Source organism: Chaetura pelagica, unplaced genomic scaffold, assembly GCF_000747805.2.
Source record: "Chaetura pelagica isolate M959 unplaced genomic scaffold, ChaPel_1.0 scaffold123, whole genome shotgun sequence".
NCBI lineage: Eukaryota > Metazoa > Chordata > Aves > Apodiformes > Apodidae > Chaetura > Chaetura pelagica.
This window is the reverse complement of record NW_009953295.1, coordinates 9,673,556-9,692,260: the sequence shown is the minus strand read 5'-3', so window position 1 is coordinate 9,692,260 and position 18,705 is coordinate 9,673,556. Positions and strand designations below refer to the sequence as shown.

Below are 18,705 nucleotides of genomic sequence, written 5' to 3'. Positions count from 1 at the left end.
ACCATTCAAAACTTACAGGGTCAGGTAAGAGCTTTCTTAATAGAGCAGTGACATTATTTCTGGTTAGCCTCCGATATGTTATATTTGCTGAGAGCTCCAGTGCACTTTTCATTTGATTTTGTTTTGGTTTTGTTTTGTAGTTCTGTCATCTTTTTTTACAAAAGGGATATTTTTTTAATTTTTTTTTAAGTTTAGTTTAACTAACTCAATCTGCTAGTGGATCCACTGAGCAGTTATTAAGAAGTTTTGCTAATATGTTTTGCTTTAGGAAAATATCCAAAGTATTTGTATTGAGAATGCAGCATGCAAAGTATTTTTCCAATAGCAATATTTGGAAAATCTGTATGTGAATGGTTCTGTATGCTCATTGTTGCCTGTGTGTATGTTTTAAGCTGCAACAGTTTAAGTGAATACTTCAACACAACAAAACAAGTACTTGAAGACAGAAGAAGAATTAGCAACTCTTGAGTGTTTGGCATATACTTTAGAGATTCAAAAGTGCATCTTTACTTGCTTGATAATTAAGCTTTCTGTTTCTTTTTTTTTTTTTTAGCTCAACCTTTTAAGTTAGTGGAAGTGCTCAGGCAGCTAAAATTAGGCAGGTTCTTCAGTCCTTGCAGGATTCAGATCTTGGATTCCTTAATGCTAATATTTTTAAGAAATACTCAAAATATTTTTGTAGTAATGCAAAATACTGGTTTCTGAACATTCTTGAAGTGGTTTTGTTAGTTTTCTTAATGGGATCTTTTAAGTGGACATTAGGAAAATATAACTTTTGTTGAAGGAGTCAGAGGAAAGGTAATGAGTGAGGGGAACTCTGATATGAGATTTCATAAACTTTGCCAAAACGGAAACCTATGTCACTCTTCAGTAAAAAGCTGAAAAAAAAACATAAATGTATTTGCTGTGAGTGATGAAGGGAATATATTAAAGTCTTCATTGCAATAATTGTTAGTCCTGTAATTGGTGAAATGTTATGAACTATCCTGCAACACCCTGAATGCTGTCAGTGTTTGAGTGTGAAGAAGCTGATTTGTTTTACATTAGCTCTTAAGTAGACATACTCATTTGCACATTTTAGTTATAGCACTGTATTGTAAGCTGTCCATTTAGAATTAGTATGATGAAGAGGAAGCTTTTTTATAATCTCAATAAATTACCATTAGTGAGGAGCTGACCCCAAACGTAAGGCTTGTCTTCATGCTTACCTGTCTTCATTGCTTGTTTATAATTATGTGCATTTATCTGTATGTATGTGTATATACAGATCATTCACTATGTACATTCATACTTGTTTCTGCAGTAAATTTGTGACTTCCTAGGAATTAAAGCTCTCAATTGGGTTCCTGTTTCTGTAGGTCAAAGATATATCTGCCTTGTTCTTGATTTATTTTAATCATTTTTTATATCATACAGTTGCCCCTAGAGAATGAAAATCCAAAGAAGCTAGAAGTATGATTAACAAAAAGATGAGAATAGTGGCATCTGTTTTACGTAAGATGTTCTCAAGTGAAAAATATTAATGAAGTCATAAATAGTCTCAAGGTAGTTCATGTTTATAGGTGCTACTGTGAATCATCTTTACTGCAAAGAAAAATGCAAGCTATCTTGTGTAAATGTTTTACTTTGATTACGTCACTTCTGCTACCTGAACAGAATCTGCTATTACTTGTTAACCCTTGTCAGATTAGACATCTAGATTAAAATATCTAATTTGTTTATGTTTTCACATTGCAGGTTTTGACTTTTGCTTATAAGCATGCATTGGTAAATAAAATGTATGGGAGAGGTCTCAAGTTTGCCACAAAACTTGCAGAAGAGAAGCCGACGAAAGACAACTTGAAAAACTGCATTCAGGTAAGGTGTACTGAGTCAAGTAATGCTCTCTGTTCACACTGGGTAAGCTTTTAAAACTAAGATATAAGTATTTTTGAATTTTGATACCTTTTACATTGTAGAACTCGCTGAACTTAACTTTGTCTTGGCTTTTGTGGTTTGATGTCCATTTTTAATAATGTTTTCTTCTTTCTCTTTCTAGGATAACTAGTTTGTAAATAACTGTCATTTTCAGCAGATTTATTTTCTGGAACTTACTTTAAGGTCTAAAGAAAGTAGAGACGATTACCTAAAGATCCTCTGCATATTTACAGTTCTGTTATGTTTCTATTTGTCCACTGTTATTTTTACTATTATCAATCACAATTATTGCCAGTAGGTGGTGAATTAATGAGAATTACTTAACTCCTAGGACAAAAGTTTTGTGCATCAAGTTGAAAAGCTGTAGATCATATAGAATGATTTTCTTTTTTCCCTTTCAGGACTAAGTAAGTAAAAGATCACCAGTTCTCCAACCTGTTACTTTTCTGGTCATAGATATATTTAGTAAGATGTTGATATCAATGCAGTGTTTGTTGGAAGGATTTAGGTTAAAAAAATAAATAAATACTCCAGAGCTTCTAATATTTTTGATCTTGTTTTTTTCAGCTAATGAAGTTGCTTGGATGGACTCACTGTGCAACTTTCACTGAAAATTGGCTTCCTGTCATGTATCCACCTGATTATTCTGTATTCTAGAAAACCAACAATTGTAAACTTTAAGTGGTTTTATATGGGGCAGGATATAAAAAGATAAGTTTGACTTTTTACTGGAACGCATGTTTTCGTTACTAAATGCTGGTTATTAAATTGTGTGTATTTATCAGTAAAGGCACCTGGGGTACAGCTTAATACCTGTTAAGCAAACTCCTGTCATCGAGGAGTTCTTTATTGTGCATCCCATTGCTGGCAATGGATGTGTCAGAACTGCCAACACCAAGGATTTGGATATAGGCTGGAAAGGCTTATTGCATGCATGTTAGGTTCTTAACTGTTACGTTTAACTGCAAACCTGTAAAAGTTCTGTATTTTTTACAGTAAACTGAATTTTAACATGTTTAATCTTAATTTCAATTGTATGAAAGCCTTAAAGCTACTTCAAGAGTAGCTAAAATCTTATTTATTTGATTAAAGTAATGGGACATCATTACCTGTATTGTTTGCAAGAGTTTACATTTAATTTTTTTAAGAAAAATTCAACCTCTCAAACTGTTACAATGTGTAACTGAGAATTGCTGATGCATAGGTGCTCTTGTAAATCTTCATTTTGGAGTGATTTCAGGCAAACTCGAAAAACCATGTGAAACTGAGTATCAGGGCAGGCTGATACATGTATAAAAGTGCCAGGCAGTTAAATCTCGATCAGGTATTGTAAAGCTATACATATATGTTTAATAATGTTAAAAATGTAAAACACAGCAGAATAAATGTGCGAAGTTGAAGATCAAAAACCACCATGTGCACTCTGATACTTTACAAGATTATTTTATAATGAATAAAAACAAATGGTAAAGCTAAAAATTGCATTGGTTTCTGAAAGAGTACAGAAATGAAAGGTGCTGGAAGAAAATACAAACAGCAGAAGTTCAGTACAGCCCAGAAGATCAGTGCTTCCTGTTAAAGCCTTTTCACTGACTGTTGCTACCAACATTGTTCCTTCAGTGGAGTGAAATTGGTCTGTTTGAACAGGTCATACATATCAACCAGAGACAAACTGCAAAATCATTTGTCTTGCCAGTTTTCTCCTAACTTTTCATGCAAAACTCAGATACAGCTGCAACTTGACAAACACAAATGCGCAGAAGGTGCACCATAATGCTGCAAAACATTCCAAATAGTAAGATGTGCTGCCACTAAATCAAAATCAGTAATAGCTTTCTCTTTAATTCTCTCTTACCGTGGCTTTAAGCAACTTGACATTTGATTCTGGAAATTCTGCTAGAATGGTTGTGTTGAATGTATTACAAACTTTTTCCAAAAATTCATAGTCTGTTCTGAATCTGAATTTATTTGCCCATAGCAATACTGTTCCTGGCCTGCAAAAATAGACCATTGTTGCTAGCAGGGGGTCCAAAACTATTTGAGGGTATACAACATCAGTTGCCAGTATGAAATCATAATGGTAAGTTGATGCAGGAAAGTCTTCATGGAGGCTTTCTCCCCACACCAGTTTTCTCACTTCAGGTTTGTGCATATTCGTGTTATGTGTATTTTTTGAAATGTTGTATGACAGATTTTCAAGAACTTCAGGCAAATCAGTAGCTGTAACATAAGCTCCTAAAAAAACACATGAATTTGTTTAAATTCTTAGGTATATAGTTGATCATACATATATATGAAACTTTTATCTACATAGCTTCCCCAGCTTCCCAGTAATTTTCATTTTAAAAAAAAGCAGCGACAAACAAAGTTTACTTCGACTTGCTTCATTGCCTTAAAATGAGGGTGGCAGATCTAGATCATCTTTCACAAGAAATCCAAAGGGAAATACAAATTTACTGACCTAAGATACAGGCCACAATGGAAACCAAGCCTGTTCCGGCACCAATTTCCAGAACTTTTTTGTCTTTGAGGTTGAATTGTTCTTGATTGGATTCCAGATATTGAGATAGAGCCAGTGCCTAAAACAGTTAACACATATCCATCAGAGGGTGGCAGGTAAGTTGCACAACAATTCATTGGATGTTTTTATGCAGGGCTGTTTTTTTAATACAAGGAAAAACACTGTTGGCTGTAAGATAAAAATGTAATATGGAAATAATTATGATGTGTCTCAGTTTTTGTATTAAAAAAATAAAAGCTTCATTTTAGGTTTAGGTTTATGGGCTATCAATTTGCTACACATTTCTATACACTGTGAGTCCTCTGATAGCTCACGGTTGGCAGCGTTTAGGTGTGAAATGTACAGTCAGAACAGCAAGCAAGAGGTTTATAACAGCATGCAAAAAGTAATGTTCTGCTTTATTATTGTAAATGTTGTGTTTTTTAATCACAATCATGAAGTAGATTCAGGCTTCAACAGATTTTTTTGAAAACGGTTTTTCATTTACATTTTATTTTGTAAAGGAAATATTAAATACAGTGTTATTTACCAACTCAGCAGTTGTCTTTTGATAATGGTATAAACTTTTTTTTTAAAAAAAAAAAGTAAAAGCACCGAACACAAACAGCAGCACTGTGTGTATTGCTTGTCAGACCTTTGTAAAGATCTTATCAACACATTAAAAATCAGCTGTCTATAAACAACATAAACCAATGCCAAAGAAATTTGCTTCCCCACGTTTTTGCTCTTTAGAGTTGTGTTACTGTTCTAACTCTTGTGCTTTTCATAATGCAACACTGGCTGCTTGCTCTGGGAAAGCTGACAACTAATGAATCACCAGTCCAATTTGTGCAACCTCTCGATTTTCTTGGAAAGTTTTACTGTCTGCATTCTGACACCTGATTAACATGAGACCTGATGATCTGACATTTCATAAGATACTGTTTCGTCCACCCATGTGCTTTCTTTTTCTCTATTGTTCTGAAATTGTCTGCCATTTTCTGTGAGCTTTTTCAATAAATGTGGATCTGGAAAATGTTGAAATCCTAATTGTCATGTCTTTGTCAATTGACCTTCTCTTCCCTCAGGCAGTTCATTCAGTCCACGTGAAATTCTGGTTTTAAGAGCAGGAGAAACAAATACTGAAGGAGAACTGCTTTGCAAGTATGGTTTTCTGTACTGCAGTGGAACTGTTCCACCTTGTTCTTTAAAATAAGCATGTTTAAGTGTTTTAACCTCCTTTATTTAATCTCACAATTTTCTTTCGCAACCTCCTTTTTGTACTGCTGATTGTTTAATTCCCAGCAGTGACTGGTTAGAAAGATGGAAGAAGCTTGAGCACTTCTTCCCAAGTTCCCTTGATACTTTTTTTTTTTCAGTATCTGCATCCAATTTACAAATCCTTAGATGCCACAGTTCTTTTGGAGTGAACTGGCAGGTTGAGCATAAGGCAGGCAGAGCTTTCTGCTGAAGTACTTCACAGCTTCATTCTGCCTACGGAAACTTCCACAGTCAGAAGTGTCATCTAAGAAAGCTTCCTTAATATTTGTGTGTCATGGCTTCTGTCGTGTCAGCTTTCTGGGTGCTGCATCACATACTTACCCCCGGCCATACCACAGCTCCTAAGTGTTCTATGGACTCCTGAATGACAATCTGGTGGCCAACATACGTGTAGTGCTCTTTGTCAAAGTAGTGCGAAACTCTAGGAACCCAGTTCTGCAATAGCTCAAGAATTACTGGTGAACCTGTGAAGAGAAAAGATGAAATTTGTGGGTTTATGTGCAGGTGTTTATATGCAACTTGTTAAAAGGTAAAAAGTATTTTGCAAAAATAGTACCTAGGTACATGGCCTAGAAAAGCTGATGGTTGGACTTGATGATCTTGAAGGTCTTTTCCAACCTTAATGATTCTGTAATTCTAAAGCTGCCAGGCCATTGACCTTGAACCTAGTCACTGGCTGGCTGGCCAAGGAGTGGAAGGAGCAATGATTATTTCCTGCCATTCTGAGTGCTGGCATGGCCAGTTTAAAGCTAGAAATGAGCCTTTTAGAAAAATGTACTAATTCAAATATCTAACTCTGCTAACAACAGCTAGAAAACTTTCAGGACCAAGTTGGCTTGTTCAGGGGTGTGTGCTGTAATTCACACTATGCCAGAGTATGCCATGTAGGGGTTTGGGCTGTGCTTTTCATTTGTGAGGCAATAGATTATTAAGCATCTTACACTGAAGAGAACCTAACTCTTCCCAGTGGTTATTTTTCAACCATACTTCCACAAAAGGAATTGTATAAGATATTCTTTAAGTAAATGTTGCTGTGTACTTAACAGCACATGTTGTGCTGTTCAGGGAGTTGGTGCTACAGTTGTGCTCACATGTCTCATCAAGGTGAGTTGCCTTGTAGGTTGCATTTCTCAGGAGAGCTCTGCTCAACTGCTCCATCTGATCTCATTAATAACAAGGAATACTGTGCAGAAGAACTGTAGGTTGGTGAAAGCCTGTTAGCAGGATAGGCATAGATGATACAAAATCAGCTTAAACTGATGGATTTTAGTTGATGCCTGCCTGGAATCCTTGTGGGTGTCAGAGCAGTTTAGCCTGTTGAAATTCGTAATGCCACAGCCTCAACAGTGCCAGCCCTATCAAGGCATGTTGTTATCATATCTCTGATTGTAATTGAAAACTAATTCTTAGATACCTAAATAAAATGCAGAGCCCTTTTCAAAATATATCTTAATTATGGAGATAGTCCTTGTTGTAGATTTGGTCTGATAATAAATACAAAAAAATGCGGAAATGATGGAGAAAAAATGGATATAAAAGGAGAAGTGACATCTACCTGAAGGCTGATAAAAGTGAAAGTATGAAATGCTAGCATGCCATAGCAACTGCAGTATTTAAATTGGATTAAACCTGAGTTAGATTCTCCTGTTGATGCACACTTGGAGCTGCAAGTGCAGTTTTCAGAGTCGTGGTGCTCGTCACTGGTTTCTTCTTGCCCAGTTTGGCAGTCCATTACTCTTTGAATTATGTTGGAGAATGGTGGCTGCTGTGCAGAGATCATGACAAAAAAAGCTGAAATGGAAGGGGAAAAACAATGTTGTAAAAGCTTGAGGGCACTCTTGGTATGAGATATGACTGGGAGAAGACAGTACTTTCATGTGGGCTTTGGGTTTGGATGTTTTTTTTAATGACAGGTTGAAAGGGCAGGAAACCATGATGAGAGGTAAATCCCTACTCCACTAGAAATTGCTGTGACTGCTTTCTGGTAATGCAGTAGTGGTACCAGCGTTTTTATTTTATCGTGTTTGTCATATTTATTATTTTGTCATGTTGAGTTTATAATTTATGTGAAGTCTTTGCAGTAAGTCACTGAATGGATGCTACTAAACCCTCTGCAAAGTAAGCTACTTTCATGGTACTCCTTCCTATCAGTTGAAGCAACAGCTGAGAAAGATGAACTGTCTTTTTATGTCTGTGATTTTTTTATCTGTAATTTACCATGTCCTAAAGAACTCAGGACTTGGCATCACTGTGATATAACTGGTTAATTTGCTACAACTGATTTTGTCTCCTCATATCCAGTTACCTCCTCTGCCTTTTGCTGCAGAATAGCTGAGTTACCCTGCAATGTAGTGTGTACTGCAGGGTCTGCAGTCAGGAAAAAAATTGCAGTGGGAAATTTGGGTCAGTAAACTTATTTTGAAAACTCTTTGTGTTCTGAATGACTGTGCATCTTCAGCATACAGGGCAGCATCCAAAGTGAGGAGGAACTGCTTGATACCAGCTAAAAAGCAGCAGAAGCAGGAGTAAGACTGGAGCTAAATTTGCCTGGGGAGAAATATGCCAGTGAAAACTACTTGCTTAACATGAGTTTTCTTCAGTGATACAGCACCTGTGTGTGTGTATGCCTATAGGTGCATATATACACCCACAAATACATATGTATAAGAAGGGGGAAAAAATGGTTCATAACTTGCTCTGGCCAAAGACTGTACAAGTTCTCACCCTTCCCACGTATGGCTGGAGAGTGCTATTTTTCTATCCATGATGCTCTTAATTCTCTTCATTTTTGAGAATTTGGACTGTATCATACTGCAGGTAGCTGTTTTAGATATCCTGGACAGAAAGGGGAGATCTTTGGCTGCAACCAGGAGGTTTAGTAATGTCTGCAAGTAGTTTTTTAAGGAGCAGATTTACTGCTGATTTGTGTGGTTTGTTTGCACACATGATACTGGCACCATGCAGTTTTACTGATACATTTCTTATTGCTGCTCTGTTTATTCACAAGTGCAGGATTTGTGTTCTGACTCCTTTAGCATTTGTTCAGTCATGGCAGTGATTTTCATAGAATCATAGAACGCCAGGTTGGAAGGCACCTCAAGGATCATCTGTTCCAATCTTTCTAGGTACTACTGTAGTTTATATGAGATGGCTCAGCACCCTGTCAAGCTGAGACTTAAAACTGTCCAGTATAGGGGAATCTACCACTTCCCCTGGGAGATTATTCCAATGTTTGACTGTCCTCGTGGGGAAAAATGTACATCTTCTATCCATTTGGAATCTCCCCAGGAGCAACTTCTGTCCATTACCCTTTGTCTTTTCCATGTGACTCCTTGTAAATAGAGTCTCCATGTTCTTGGTAGCCACCCTGTAAGTATTGGAACATGATAATATGGTCTCCCCTGTCTTCTCTTCTGAAGGCTGAACAAACCCAGTTTTCTGGATGTTCTGAAGAAGTGAGGCTAATGGGTCTGTAATTCTCTGTGTCCTCTCTTGAACCTTCTGATAGATGGGGGTGACATTAGTGTATTTCTTTCTGAAAAGAAATTGCTCCAGATGTTTTGTTGTTGTTTCTCAGAGGGCCTCCATGTACCTAGTAACAGGTTCTGGCTACGCACCTCTTGTGGATAATTTGAGATATGATGATGGTAGGGAAGAGACTGACAATAATGCAGCTACAGCATTCTCTGCCATAAGAGTGACTGTACCTGTGTTCAGGTTTCCTATGTGAAGGTGTTCCTCCTTACAATAGTAAAGGTTTCTGAGCAGTCTCATTTAATCAAAAGCATACTTCCAGTTTTCAGCAATGCTCCTTCTTCGTATCTTGAGCTAGAATAAAATCTGGTCATGTTTTAATGTCTTAGGAGATCTCTGGAAAAAATATTGAGGCTTGTGTAATTGGCGAGGTGTGTAATAGAAAGAGAATGTCAGAACTGATGATGGCTACAGACAGAAAACACGTACTTGAAGACCCAGTCTTCTGAGCATTTTATGTTTAAACATGCAAGGCTCTACATTTTCAAAGTTTGTTTTGGGGATTTTTTGGGTTGCTTTGTTTTGGGGGGAGTTTTGAGGGGAGTATTTGGTAAAGCTCTTGTAGCATGAAATCCATCCTATTTAAGTGAAAGGCCGATCCTGAAATTATAAATCAGGGGGGAACTTTGCATTGTCAAGTACCCTCTTATGTTAAAAATATGGCAAGGCTTGCTTACTGAGTAAGCTATTTAACTGGTCAATTTGGGTAGAAAGTGATCATTCATTTTTTTCTTTGCTTAGGTAAGTTCAATGCAACAGGTCAGCATTTCAGTTAGCTATGTATAGTAGTGAATACCACAAAATAGCCTGAAACAAGCTTAGTAAATATACTTTTGTTGATATGTTGTTAAGTACGTACAGTAAATACAGTTGCATCTCTGATAATTCTGTATTTACAGCATTATCACTCATTCAGTACAGACTGAATTCTAAATTAAATTAGACATGTTACATTATGTTTTCAAAATAAAGAATTGCTATGGTTTCTCATGATTTATCCTGTGAGCTCCTTTAGAAATGGAATATGTTTAAATATTTATAGAGGTGCTTTGTTGTTTTCATTAACTCTCTCCTTAAAATGATCAGGATGTCTAAAAGACATGTAGTGGTTACAGTGATACTGTGGTGAGAGTGGTGTGGTCCTGAAGTAATCAGTTGTGTGACTTCTTTAGATGGTAAACTGGGGGGATAAAGATTATGTAACTTGTATGTCATGTAACACACTGGGCTCCGTTTAAGCTATAATAATATATATTCAGTGGTCTAGTTTTTGCTAAGTAGAAATGTGGTGTTGATTTTAAGGTTGTTTTTTTTGTCTAGCCTACTGCCATACCTATTATATATTTAATAAACTGGACAAAAGAGGCAGTTTTTAGCTGCAAACTACAGGTCAGATTTAGTCTTAAAATTCCCAGAATTCAAGTGTGTGGCATATTGGCCTTAATGATGCACAACTTTACTTTATAATTTTAAATTACTGCTTTAAAAGATTACAGACACAAGTGAGTGCTGAGTAAGCTGTTTGCAAATAGGTGGTGTTTGCATTATAACATACCCTATGTGTAATGTAGTCAAGTTGCTGCTGTGCTTCTAGAAGTATAAATACTGACACTTTTTACTGTTTTGGCATTTTTCTGATCCATATTTCACTCAATATGGCGTCTCTAAAGGAATTTTGATTTAATATAATATTGTAACCAAAAGATGTTCCTTTAGAAAATGTTGGCTCTTTTTGAATGTTAGCAACTGATTTCTTTGCAAAATGATCCTGAAGGGAAATCATAATCTAAATCCTGTGCTTTTCAAAGTTTTTAAACCCACATTGACTTAATTAATAGTCTTAAATTCTTGCAAACAAACCAATGACAAAAATCACATTTGATTTCTTCAGACCCTCAGGAAGAAAGAATCATTCACCAAACTGTATCTATTTAACAATGCCACATAAAATTAACAAAATAATTACAACTGAAGAGCAATTGTAAGGTAATTCTGCACCTTAAGGTAACAGTTCATCCTCTATTAGAATAAACTCTGTGCCTCTTAAACTTCCAAAATGTGTTGCTTGGGACAGCTTTTCAAACCTAGCTACATGGCCAAAAAAAAAGAAGTAGGTGAGTGAGCAGTACTGTGTCACTGGGTCTTCAGCTGTAAACACAACTTTAATGACATGAGGGACACCTTCACCTCTACAAAAAGATACATGGCGAAGTCTGGTTTTAGTCTGAATTATTTGGGAAAAAGCCAATTCCATTTCCTTACATGGGAAATGCAGTTGTTCTTTGCAGGACAGAGCTTAGCCATACATTCATACCACACACAAACACCCGTGTTTCTTAGAGCTCATGCAATTTCCTCATGCTGTCATGCACTCAATAAAAATAATAAATGAATTGCTATACATGCTAGGAAATAAAGGGAATGTCAGTGCTAGGAACATCACTATAGTAAACCTGTATAATCTTGGAGTCCACAAGGTAACTGCATCCAAATCCCACCTGCCAGCAGTGATGATCACTCCTCGCACACTAGCAGGGTGAGGTCAGCTCACTTCCCTGAACTCACACAGCTGACCTGACATGTAGGATTTCAGGCAAATGTATTTCCCTTGTTAGTCAGCAGAGAACACAAAGGCACATCAGAGGAGGTTAGTGGGACAGCTGTCTGGGTACCTGCTGCGGCAGAGAGTGCTGGGTTTCCTATGGGCAGATGCAGGCTCCAGAGGTTTTTATACAGGCATCCACCTGGAAGGAATAACCCTCTGCTCCAACCAGTCGGGTTGCAGGCTATTTAGAGTAACATTACCAGGCAGTGCTGAAAGAACTTACTATGTTACACTAAAGTCTCCCACATTTGCAGTACAAAATGAAAACACTCTTAGGCTTTGAAGTCCCGAGCGTACCAACCTTCAGAAACAAAATCCTGGCTTCCTCTTGCTCTCTGTTTGAAGATTAAGTGTTCTGTTACAGTCAGCAGTGCTGACCCAAACAAGCTACTTACTGTGGGCAAACCAGCACAGAAATAACGTGTGTGGCCACTTGGCAGTAGCCCAAATGCAGAGAAAAGTTTGTGAAGCTCCTGCTGCCACGGAAAGGTCAAGTCTTCCTTGATCTGCTGAGCGTCTCACTGGGGAAGGTCTGGGTACCTGTCCCTGCCCTGGGTCATGGAGAGTATGGGGAGCTGACAGTCCTGAGAAAACAACAGCTTTCCTGTCATCAACAGTGCAGGCTGTAACTGCAGGAAACATCTACTGAAAGAGGTGGTGCAAACATGAAAATCACACTTTCATTGGAAAAATCTTGTAGTTGCTTGCTTTAAAACAGATGGACACGATAGATGTTGGACATAAGCCAAATATGTATCCCTTGTACATGTCAAGAATTTGAGAGTTTCATATGTGCTTTTCTCACCTCCCTTCTCAGAAAATATTCTGTCAAAAGAAATTTAACTAGAGGGCATTAAAAATGGAAGGGAACTTTGAATGCTATAAAGCTAGAAAACAACCCCCAGCCAATGAATGAATAACAAAAGCTTGGCAATAGAAATAAGAGGGGGGAGGGGCAGAATGTAGATTTTCTAAATCAATTCATAGGTATAGAAGTCTATTATTCTTTTTGCATCTTTGGACAAACAGCTTCTGAATTCAGGTTCAGGTTTGCTTTCTTGAAGAGTCGGAAAGGAAGAAATGAGCTTTTCTGTCACTGAGGCTGTGTCACACCCAGTGTAGGCAGCATGTGAATGCTCATTCAAATGCTTCTCAATTTCTTTCCTCTCACATCATTAAGACACCTTTCTTTATATATAGATAGATATAGATATAGATATAGATGATATAGATATAGATACAGATATAGAAATAGATATAGATACACACATACACACATATTTATACCTGGGACCTAGTATTACACTATTAACTGTTGATGCCATGAACGTTGCATTCCACAGGCTCACCTGACCTGACATGTAATGCAAAGGAGCAGTCCCAGGCTAGGTCAGTAGCTCTTATTAGAAGGAAAAAGGCAGCTAAGCTGCTGTTGGAATGACTGCCATGCCATTTTCAAAGACGTGGTCTTTTCAGCAGGCACGTTCCTGGCTGTCATATTTATTCTATTTGTCACCAGGAATTAATGTAGCTTAGACTGGTGTTGCTCTTATGGCTCTGTCCTAAGCTTTGGCACTGGGATTGATGCTGATAGATAGTTTGGATCGTTTGGTGTTGTTTGTTTTAGTTTTTTTTTATTAAATCAGAGGAACTGGTTTATTCTACATTTTGTCTTTTGGGCAAGCAACTAAAAAGTGTTATGACTGTAGGAACAGTGTTACAGCTTATTGTTACAGCCTATGAATCATGCAGGCACAGCTTCATTTCCCAAGTGTTAAAGGAAGCAACGTTGATATTGTAGATGGTTTTGATCTATATTTATAAATTTCTATACACGCTTCTCCTGCTACCTTCTTATCTCCAAACATTTCCTGTTTAACATACAAAATAGTATCCCACTGAAGAGTCTCCTTGCTTTTCTTCCTGGTGATTATCTAGAAGGAAGATAAAAATAGATTTTACAAACAGTTTCAAATTAATTACTAATGAGTAGCTTGTGCAACACTACAATTAAGCAAGTAGTTTTGCAATGGGAGTTATTTAGAAATTACTCTTTGCTGATTATTATTAGAAGTAACCTTATTAAACAAGTGCTGTCTGGAGGTGTAGCCCCATGCAATTAAAATTTCCTGCTGCTTCTGTGAACAGGCAGGTTGCAGGGAGAACAGCACCTCTGTTCTATGTGTAGAAGGGTGATTTTAACTCAACATCCAGTTCCACAAAGCTCTGAATTATTTGGTTAGCTTTTCAGGTTTTGTAAATGCTCATGGGAATTCAACACCTAGAGCATCTGTGGAAGACAAAATGCAACAGGCTGCAAAATGCAACTAAGTAAATAAAGTTCATTGAATATTTTGAGAATGGATTTATTTTTCCATGTGAGTTGTGTGGCTTGGGTTTGAGGGGTTTAAAGTCTGGTTAAATGAAACCTAATTGGTGGTGTGGGTCTCTTTTCTTTTAGTGCTATCAAACTATCAGGAGAGCTGGGAAGAGTATTCTTACTAATTCTGCCTCTCACTGAACTGAGCAGTAGCATCCTTCTCAGTGTACAGGCAGGGTAGAACTACATTCATATTATTGGATTATAAATTAGAGTGATTTAAAACAAGTTTAAAAGTTCCTCTGCTGGTAATAGTAGCAAGTTCAGTGTAAAAGAATGTAAAATTGTTAAAACCTTAATTCAATTATTGTGATAAATAGGTATGAAAATGTTAAGGGCTTCTCTGAACCCAACAGGAGCAAGAAGTTTGTCAGATTTGTGCCAGAAGAAGAATGAAAGCAGACAAGTTAAATATACTCTTACTGATGACATTAATGGTCACAAATCACCAAGAAATTACCAGCCCTGAACCAGAGTGTGGTACCTACTGCTTAGAGCACATGACATTGTACAAAAGTGAGGCATATTTCTAAGGAGGCCTTGTAGGCATCTAGGTAAGAGTGAGTCAGTAAGTTTGACATCTGTGCTAGTTAAACTGAGAAGAATGGTAATGTTTGTGTTAGCTGATAAACAGTAAGGCATTGGGTGGGAAAGGAAGAAAATTTTGTATGGTCTTTGTGTCTACAAACACGTAGTTTAAGGTCCTCCAGTTAATACAGCTTTCATGGATTTCCACAAGCTTCTTGTAAGGTCATTCATTAAAAATCCTTACAGAAATTAAGCTTTGACAGGATAAGAACAGGGAGTTACCTATTGTTTTAATAACTTGTTAACAGCGAGGAGGCAATAAATGGTCACACTTAGAATGTCCCATGGGAAGCTGTGCTGCCCAGTGTATTCCTAAGAGCTAATGAGAAATGAAGAAAATAGTGTGGTGACAATAATGTAGAAGTGTTCAGGATAGAGAACAAAATAAGCTGTAGAGTTCCAAAAGGATCTCTGACACATTATGAGAGGCGATAATATGATAAATGAAATTCAGTGCTGACAAGTATAATACACAGGGAGAGCCTCTAACTTGGTACCACCTACGAAAGGGATCTTAATGGCACCAGAGACAGCTGTGTAAAAATACCTTTCCAAAGCATATCAGTCATCAAAAACATAAAGGGATCTTTGTGTTTTTATAAGGTGAAGAAAAAAACCAAAACAAAACAACAAAGAAGGAACATTGTTTTCCACTCTAGGAATTCAGAGTTTGTCTCACATGGTCAGTGTGTGACTCAAGTCTTCGATTAGAACCTTCAGAGTCTCAGAGCTCCTGCAGGAATTGCTGGAGGTCCTGGCTGGCTTTGTGAATGACTGACAAAGAATGGCCCAGTTCTAAAGCAGATTAACCTGCAGGCTGTCCAGCTGTAGACATCTGCTGGACTTTTCTGGATGTGGAAAGCATGTTTCCATTCTCCAAATCACAGGGACTACTCAGCTGTTGTTAGTAGTCTGTTGAATGTCTACAGCATGGTGTTAACAGATTCTGTGCTGTTTGCTGAAGTAAAAACAACTCCAAGGTGAAACTTGTTCTAGGTTAGCATCTTCCCTGGCTCACGGTGGCACACGGTCTGTAATAACAGAAGTAACAGATTTATTTCCCCCCCCTCCCCCTAGTAATTTCCTTGTTGTTGAGGTTTTTGTCCACCTTCTGTATGTGTCTCCTATCCCACGAAAGAACAATTATGTAAACAAGTACAGGTCATTTAGATACCATGCACTGGCATGAGGAGATGGGTTAGAGAGGAGAACTGTAAAAGGAAGGCAGTGAAGGGAACAGGGAACATCTGGCACTGCTGGGTGTGAAAAGTGCATTTGACTGCATGAAGTGATGGGTGAACCAAATCCTTTGCCCTCCTCTTCACATACTGACAGCAGAAGCAATATAATGCATCTGTGGATTTTTTTATATTTTTATTTTTATTTTCTGTTCATTAACTCCTGTTTTATTATAAACCCACACACACTTCTGCTCTCCTCAGCAATGAGTTTTGGGGTTGTCTTCAAGCCTTCTGTAGTTAATTTTTCAAAATCTGAGGCTGTTTGCCTGCAAGGGATTGTCTTAGTTTGAATTTCCTGATTAATCTTAGTTCTCCTCTGTATTTGGGCAGCACTGTTTTAATAGGGACAGGTTGTTCCCTTGGTGCCACCTCTTTTTTATCTGCTTATTCACCCCACTTCTTTGGAGATCCACTGCTCCCTGAGGGAAGAAGTCATTAAAGCTGAACTTTCATCTGAACTTGCTCAAAGCTTAGGAAGGATTTTGCCTCTTCACTGAGGAACTCTCTGCCCTGCCACGGGGTGTTGTCTTACCTCCCGTGGTCCCTCTACCATTTCTCAGCCAGTTGCTCAGGGAAGAACTTGATGCCATCTGCTATTTTTTTTTTCCTTGTTGGCAAGGAAAGAGAACTCATTCCATGGGGCTTTTTATAGAGCAAAGACTGTGATGGTCTTAATTTACTGAAGTGGAAGTTCTGCTGCAGGGCTGCCTGGACTTGATCTGTTTGGGGCTGGTTACTATACACACAAATGAGGGACCAACCTGTGCCGGCTGCGCTACGGATGAATGTGCCACCCTACAGGCTTGGGTTGACTACAGCTGCCACCATAGGGAGACACAACTGGCCAGGCTTTTTTAACAGCCTTTTTTGGTGTGTGTTGAACACCTGCTTGTTCCCTGTTGTAAGAGTATTTGCCTTGGCTAAAATTCTGGTGAAGCCAGCAAGAGTTTTGGTGTGGTGAGTGATGATTAAATGTCTGAATAACAAGAATGCAAGATCTGATTAATGGTATCCCACTGAAGAGTCTCCTTGCTTTTCTTCCTGGTGATTATCTAGAAGGAAGATAAAAACAGATTTTACAAATAGTTTCAAATTAATTACTAATGAGTAGCTTGGGCAACACTACAATTAAGCAAGTAGTTTTGCAATGGGAGTTATTTAGAAATTATTCTTTGCCGACTATTATTAGAAGTAACCTTATTAAAAAGCATCATTTGGAAGAGTTTCTGTTGACTTGGCAGCCACCTTAATGCAATGTTCTTTTAACAAATCTGGCTTTCTGTGAGCTTAACTGTACAAATACAAAAGGGCAATAGAAAGTCTGTTGCCTCAACTACTGTGCATGCAGATCAAAAATCTAACGCAAATTAAAGCAGCTCTGTGCCTGAATTAGTCCTCAGCCTTGATGACATTATTGAAACCACAGTTAAAATGTCAGTTTGTGATCATAATGTAAGTTTCTATGTCATTGGAGTCAGTGCAATTTTTGCCTTGGACTGAGAGAAATAAAGCATGTAGTCATTTTCTCACATTTAGCTGTAAGAGGGCCCCTGTGCACTTGGGATTTTGTTTTTTGTGTGTGTGTGTGCTTTTCTTTTCTGTTTGGTTTTTGTTTTTTTTCATTTTTAGAATGAGTTTGAGTTCAAAAGGGATAGCTTGAAGCCTCCAGTTTCACTTGGATTTAATCAACATCTGCATGCTGCAGTATGTACTATGTTTGAAGGCTTGTCTAAGCAAGAACTGCAGAATTTAATCCCAAATCACTAATAGTAGCTGTTTAAAAAAGAAAAAAAAAAAGCTATTAAGCTCCTACATCTATCATCACTTTTTTGGCACTGCTGTTCAGAGCTGCCAAAGGGCTGTAAATTCAGTATTGTCTTACCTGCTGTGTGTCTTGCTGTGCACCTGCCTTCACTGGCAAACCTATGCTGGCTGTCTCTTAAGGGGGAATAGGATGCTGACCTTGCCCTACAAAAGTCTAAAAGGGTTCCAATCTGGATATTTAAGAAGCAGCTCCCTTCCTGTGATTGTTCTGTAGAGACAGTTTTGGCTTTTTTTTTTTTCTCAGAGGGACTACTTGGATCTTGGCACGTTTCCTCAGCTTCAGCTAAATCAGTGTGTTTTGTGGGGGTGAGAGGTGAGAATTCCCAGGAGCTGGGCTCCAGGGAGGTGGTCAGTTTTGGCAAACCTTTTGTTTTACTGCTCCCTGTGCAGTCACACAGTGTGTGTGTCATATGTTAGGAATGGCCCAGGGAAAGCAGAATTACATTACCTGGAAACTACCAGGAATACTTAAAGCTGTGAAAGATTTGCCTGGCAGCTTTTGTAAGGCTGTTCAGAAAAGATATTTTGGGATGACTGTCATGGCGAGGTTAAAACTATTCCCCACCAGCACCAACAAAAAGGTAAGGGGTTGCATCATGCATTTTAAGCCCCACAAGTACTCTGTTGGCCTGCTCCCCTCCAAGCACATGGTCTCAGGTGGTGAGCCAGGGTCTCAGTGTTTGAGCCTACTTGGAGAAAAACTATCATTATTTTAAGGACCATGACTGCAGCATTTCAGCACAGACAGAAGCTCCAAGAAGGGGTGGCCATGCTGTGTAGGAAATGACCATGGAAAGAAAAGCATGCCATGAGTAACAGTGTCCTGCCACAGAGA

General features: G+C 38.1%; 2 protein-coding genes across 2 annotated transcripts in view; one reads left to right on the top strand and one right to left on the bottom strand.

Annotated features, from left to right (window-relative positions):
• The window catches only part of TPP2 (tripeptidyl peptidase II), a 55,374-nt gene extending 52,438 nt beyond the window's left edge, over positions 1-2,936 (top strand). The window contains exons 28-29 of the mRNA XM_009997975.1: positions 1,738-1,857; positions 2,485-2,936. Of these exons, the coding sequence (XP_009996277.1) occupies positions 1,738-1,857; positions 2,485-2,574 (210 nt within the window). The 3' untranslated portion in view covers positions 2,575-2,936. The remainder of the gene's footprint in view (positions 1-1,737; positions 1,858-2,484) is intronic.
• Positions 2,937-3,757: 821 nt separating this feature from the next.
• LOC104388993 (protein-lysine methyltransferase METTL21C-like) lies at positions 3,758-7,478 on the bottom strand. Its single transcript, XM_009997935.1, has 4 exons — positions 7,328-7,478; positions 6,020-6,162; positions 4,379-4,496; positions 3,758-4,152 (listed from the first exon to the last, which is right to left on the bottom strand). Exons 1-4 carry the CDS (start codon positions 7,476-7,478, stop codon positions 3,758-3,760), a joined length of 807 nt encoding a protein of 268 aa, XP_009996237.1.
• Between the last annotated feature and the right edge of the window lie 11,227 nt (positions 7,479-18,705).

Excerpts from the sequence above, each read along its gene's own strand:
- LOC104388993 (XM_009997935.1), bottom strand. The coding sequence starts at position 7,478 with ATGATCTCTGCACAGCAGCCACCATTCTCCAACATAATTCAAAGAGTA. Across the intron at positions 6,163-7,327 it reads AACAGGAGAATCTAACTCAG|GTTCACCAGTAATTCTTGAG; the intron begins GTTTAATCCAAT and ends TTCTCTTCACAG. Across the intron at positions 4,497-6,019 it reads GAGCTGTGGTATGGCCGGGG|GCACTGGCTCTATCTCAATA; the intron begins GTAAGTATGTGA and ends TAACTGTTTTAG.